The sequence below is a fragment of the Zeus faber genome (genome assembly GCF_960531495.2).
Source record: "Zeus faber genome assembly, chromosome: 14".
Taxonomy (NCBI): domain Eukaryota; kingdom Metazoa; phylum Chordata; class Actinopteri; order Zeiformes; family Zeidae; genus Zeus; species Zeus faber.
The window spans coordinates 28,815,980-28,821,735 of NC_137200.1; the positions used below are offsets into that span (position 1 = coordinate 28,815,980).

At 54.4% G+C, this 5,756-nt stretch overlaps 1 protein-coding gene across 1 annotated transcript; it reads right to left on the minus strand.

Annotated features, from left to right (window-relative positions):
* LOC307240020 (early growth response protein 1-like) lies at window positions 1–2,544 on the minus strand (the record flags this gene model as incomplete). The annotated part of the gene is made up of 2 exons (XM_080013595.1): window positions 2,034–2,544; window positions 1–1,508 (listed from the first exon to the last, which is right to left on the minus strand). Coding segments are annotated over exons 1-2 (1,713 nt in total), but the record flags the coding sequence as incomplete, so codon positions are not given.
* Between the last annotated feature and the right edge of the window lie 3,212 nt (window positions 2,545–5,756).

Consider the following 5,756-nt stretch of genomic DNA (forward strand, 5'->3'; position numbering starts at 1 on the left):
CTCTCTCTCTCTCTCTCTCTCTCTCTCAACTCTTCCCATATTCTCTCTGACAGAAGCAGCCAAATGATCATGAAAGCAGAGAGATAAGTTAATGTTCAGATGCAGATATCTGAGGGGTGGAGCGGGGAGACGCTGCTTCTGCGGCTCTGCACGGGGGCTCAGCTGCACGGGTGAGGAGCAGCACAGAAGCAGGACGAGGTCCCCTGTACGGTCATGGGTGAGTAAGAGGTGCCGGGGCAGAGCAAGGCCACGGTGGAGGAGGTGAAGGAGCTGCGCCCCGGAGAGGACGAGGAGGACGAGGGGCAGGGGGGAGACGCTGAAGGGGGAGCAGTGGGTGGAGGACGTGGGGCAGGGGGAGGCGCTGAAGGGGGAGCAGTGGGTGGATGCGGTGGGGGTGGGGGAAAAGGGGCCGAGAGGCACCGCGGAGGCTTCCTTGTCCCCCTTCCGGTCTCGCTGCCTCAGGTGGATCTTGGCGTGTCTCTTGCGCTCGTCGCTGCGAGCAAACTTGCGACCGCACTCGTCGCAGGTGAAGGGCTTCTCCCCCGTGTGCGTGCGGATGTGCGTGGTCAGGTGGTCGCTGCGGCTGAAGCTCCTCATACAGATGCGGCACTGGAAGGGCTTCTGGCCGGTGTGCACGCGGACGTGGCGCGTCAGCTCGTCGGACCGCGAGAAGCACCGCCCGCAGCCTTGGGCGGGGCAGGTGTAGGGGCGCTCGTTGGGTGGTGTCCTGCACTGCCTGCCCAGCGGGAACCTCCTTCCCCGGCCAGGTTTGACCAGCTGGGGCTGGTGGCCGAGACCAGCAGCTGGGCTCCGGGCAGGCCCGCTCTGAGACTGAGGCTGGATCTGAGAGGAGAAGGCCTTGATGGTGGACAGGGGGGTAAGAGGAGGCTGCTGCTGGATGTTGAAGCCGGGGAGGACCTGCACCTCGCTCAGGACAGGCTTCTGGTCCTGACCGAGCAGGCTGAGCCCACCTCCCTGCTGCTGCTGCTGCTGTGGAAGGAGGTAGTCTGGGATCATTGGCATTATCGCAGCTGGAGCCTGGGGGGCTGGCCTGCAGCTGGGCCTGGAGAAGGCAGGTGGAGGACACTGGGACTGAAGCGAGTGGCTAGGAAAGACGTGGGAGGCCGAATGTGATTCGGGAGCAGAGAGGAGGCTGTTGGCACCGGCTGAGGGGGGGTGCGTCTGCATTGCTGAACAGACGTTTCCAGAATTGGCTCCGATGGGTGCAGATGTCAGCGAGTGCTGGGCCGTCGTCGATGAAGACGTAAAGGGCCGAAAATGTGGAGGGGCCGCTGATGAGGAGGCCACGGAACACGGAGCGGCCATGCTGACCAGCCCAGTGACCAGGCTAAGGAGAGGCTCTGGCCACCCGCCGCTCCCCCCGCCAGCGACAGGGCGCTCCAGGGTGAAGCGCCCGCTGTAGGCCACCGCGGGCAGCCGCGAGGGCCCCTGGAAGTCTGGAAGGATCTTGCAATCATCACAGCCAGCTGTTATGTCAAAGACAGGATCTGCAAGGAAGGCAGACATAATATCACATAAATTATATCATTTGATTTTTCACTCTCCATTTGCCTTGCAAATTCGACGTTCATAAAAAAAAACAAAAAAACTATATAAATATATGGGGTAAAAAACTAGGGGGGACTATTGATTTCTATGTGATGCCCTATGAAATTGTACTGGGCTTAAGGGATAAACTATGATAAATGTAGTTTAAGGTTTTCAGTCTTTAACCCAATACAAACACAGTAAAAAGACATTCTTATTTCCCTTCTTCTGTAAACCAGCCTGTTTGCCCACCATGGCAACCCGCAGCGCCAACCTACAGGGCTGAATTAACAGTAATATTGTTAATTTTGAATAATTTTCCCTGAGCAATTCCTGATAAAAAATAATAAACCTAGTGATTCAATATTTCCCTCCTGCAACCCCCCTGTATGCAGCCTCTCACAGCCTTTCAGTTTCAATACTATTTTTCAGTATTATACACTTATAGACACACACGGCACATCGAGCACAGAACCTGGCCTTACCTCCAGTGAAGCGGCCCGACGCCCCGTCGGGCTCTCCGTCGGGCTCCCCGGGCCCTCCGCCCAGGAGCCCCAGTCCCCCTGCAGCAGCGCTCTGCAGCAGCAGGTGCAGCTCCTCCAGCCGGTGCAGGCTGTCCAGCGGGGAGGCCGGTGGGGGGAGGCCGGCCAGGGGCTCGGAGAGCAGCAGCTCAGCCTTGGTCGCGGCCATGTCCCGGCTCTCCTCCCTCCCTGGAGGCGGTGACCGGACCGGGAGGGGTGGCGAGGTCCGCGGCGTCCGGCGGGCTCCGGCTCCGGTCCTAGCGTGCCCTCGGCGGGGCTCGGACGGAACGGGTTCCCGGTGGACGGGCGGGCTGTGGGGCTTTTAGGTTCTAGCTTTCAGGGTCTATGAGGTACTTTGGGAAGACCCGGGGGCCGCCGCCGCCGCCGCCTCCTCTCTGTGCTCTAGCAGCAGCTCCCATCCTCCATGTTGCTGTTGTTGTTGTTGTTGTTGTTGTTGTTGTTGTTGTTGTCGCTGCTGCTGTCAGACTGGACCTCGTCGTTCCCGGGCTTTTATAAAGCTTCTTGTCGTGACGTACCTTCCCAAACATGGCGAGGCGGAAGTCCATGTATGGGCAGGCGGTGGGCGCCGCCCGTTCTGGCCCCGCCCCCTCATCCCGCGTCAGGAGCCGACGTGACGACCCGGTGCTTTTTCACCGGGAAACACGACGACCCGGTGCTTTTTCACCGGGAAACACGACGACCCGGTGCTTTTTCACCGGGAAACACGACGACCCGGTGCTTTTTCACCGGGAAACACGACGACCCGGTGCTTTTTCACCGGGAAACACGACGACCCGGTGCTTTTTCACCGGGAAACACGACGACCCGGTGCTTTTTCACCGGGAAACACGACGACCCGGTGCTGTTTCACCGGGAAACACGACGACCCGGTGCTTTTTCACCGGGAAACACGACGACCCGGTGCTTTTTCACCGGGAAACACGACGACCCGGTGCTGTTTCACCGGGAAACACGACGACCCGGTGCTTTTTCACCGGGAAACACGACGACCCGGTGCTTTTTCACCGGGAAACACGACGACCCGGTGCTGTTTCACCGGGAAACACGACGACCCGGTGCTTTTTCACCGGGAAACACGACGACCCGGTGCTTTTTCACCGGGAAACACGACGACCCGGTGCTGTTTCACCGGGAAACACGACGACCCGGTGCTTTTTCACCGGGAAACACGACGACCCGGTGCTGTTTCACCGGGAAACACGACGACCCGGTGCTTTTTCACCGGGAAACACGACGACCCGGTGCTGTTTCACCGGGAAACACGAAACACGTCCAGCGCGTGTCACGGGGGCCATAACCGGGAACAGCGGCTCCACGCGACGTCTCTTCAAACGGGGGCACTTCCGGTGGCTTGCCACTTCCATGACCATATATGGCCTTTCCTCCGGGGCGATCCACGGCGCTCTGTATGAAATAAATAAATATCAGAAGCAGGATGTTGTTTGAGCTCTTTATTCTTATTCTTATTCTTCTTCTTATTATTATTATTATTATTATTATTATTATTGTTATTATTATTATTATTATTATTATTATTATTATTATTGTTATGATTATAGTTGGCACGGTGGCGCAGTGCATTGCACTGTGTGTGTGTGTGACAATTAAAGATTCTTCGTCTTCTAGTTATATTATTATAGTTATAATTATTATTATTAGTAGTAGTAGTAGTAGTAGTATTGTAATTATAGTTATTATATTATTAGTATTACTATTATTGCTGTTTTTATTAAAGTTATATTATTATAAATATTTATGACATCGTCATGACATTATACTGTATATACGTATGACCGTATGTATATGTATGTGACAAATAACCTCTTGAACTTGAACTTGATCGGCCGCTTTTTGGCCACGTAACTTTGAGCCACTCCCTCCATTCTTTTAAGAGGTTCAAGTGATCAATGTGTCGCCCCTTGCCCAACAGACCGTTCGACCTCATAATCGACCTCTCCACCCTGCCCTGTGACCACAAAAGGCCCTTGCCACCACAAGAGTAATTTAGAGCTGGACGTAGCGGGCAACACAAAAACCCTGTCTCCCGGTGTCAATTGTCGGAACCGAGCCACCCGGTCGTATGAGAGGCGCTGACGTTGTTGAGCCCGGAGCAAATATTACCGTGACAGCTGCCCCAGCGCGTGTAACTTTGCTCTCAGGTCCAAAACATACTGAATCTTGTTCTTACTGGTGCCAGGACCTTCCTCCCAGTTGTTGCTAATTAGGTCCAGCAGCCCCCGGGGTCTCCTGCTGAACACAACATGGGTCCAACCACTTGTTCCAATTACGGCTATCATGGTCAACGACCTTTCGAATCATGTTGTGGTGTGGTGTCGGGATGGGCTGGGTTTAGCAGCCAAACCTGACCTGGATCTGGGTGATTGGGTCAGGGTGGCTGCATACCTGTTGCTCCTTTGTTGGTCTAACGAGCAGCAGGTAAAACCTCCATCCCCACACACACTCAGGAAAGAGGAGTCCTGTCATGACATGTCTATCTACTCCTGGCTAACTCCAGCTGTCCCACTATCTACAATAAACTGGTGTTTACAACCCTTTGTCTTCTGTGTCTCTGTGCTGGAGGGCCCTGAAAATGCCACTCGGACGGCACGTGGTAGGAGAACCTGCCACACGTTTTTCAGCATTTTATTAAAGCGCTCCACCAGACCGTCGATACGCGCTGATCCGAAATCAGCGGACGCTCAGTAACTCGTAAAGTTCCCAAAGTGTACGTGATGTAAAGGAAGTGCCCTGGTCGCTCAGGATTTCCTTCGTAATCCTGACTTGGGAGATGACCTGAAACGGTGCCTGCGCCACACTTTTGGCTGTAATACTGTGTAATGCTGTGGAGGGGCACTGCTTTGGGGTAGTGGGTTACATAATAGACTAGGACTAATACTAAATGAAACCCACGGGCACTGCGGTCTAACGGCCCGATGAGGTCCAGACAGAGTCACGGCGTTGTTCATGTAACCGGAGGATTGACCATTTGGCACTCAGGAAACGCAACGCACCACTTGTGCATATCTGCCCAACTGCCTGGCCAATAGAAGCAGACCATTATCTGCTGTAGTGTTTTATCATGCCCGAGGTGACCGGCCATCAGGTTATGGTGAACCTCCTGGAAGAGCATTTTGGCTCTTCGGGACCACCAACTGGGTTATTTCATCTCTTGTCTGAGTGTCACAGCTCTCTCTGTACAACCTGATTCTAATCAGTGAAGAATATGGGTGGTTGCCCGCGGCGTCTGGGTGCATCAATACACCATCGATTTTAACTACCCCCTCATAGGCCCTGCGTAGGGTATCGTCCCGCGACTGCTCCATCAGAAAATCCTCCATGGGGATGGCCCAACGCACACTGTGAATGCACAATGCATATCCCCATGCACACAACAAATTCCCCCCATGCTGATCCACCAAAGCCCCGAGGCGAAGCAGGCGTTGCTGGTCCATCGTCTGAGAACAGCTTGAGTCCGGTTAAGCTCGATGTCTACCACCTTGTAGCGTCACCGGTACTTGATAGACCCATTCCAGACCGGGCTCCAGTGGCTCCAGAAATGGACGGACAAAATGTTTTAACAACATTAAATCTAAAAACAATGATGGCGGTATTGTTCTGTAGATTTAACTTTCTCTGTGGCAGCATCGTGAAGGGGACAGCGTCCCA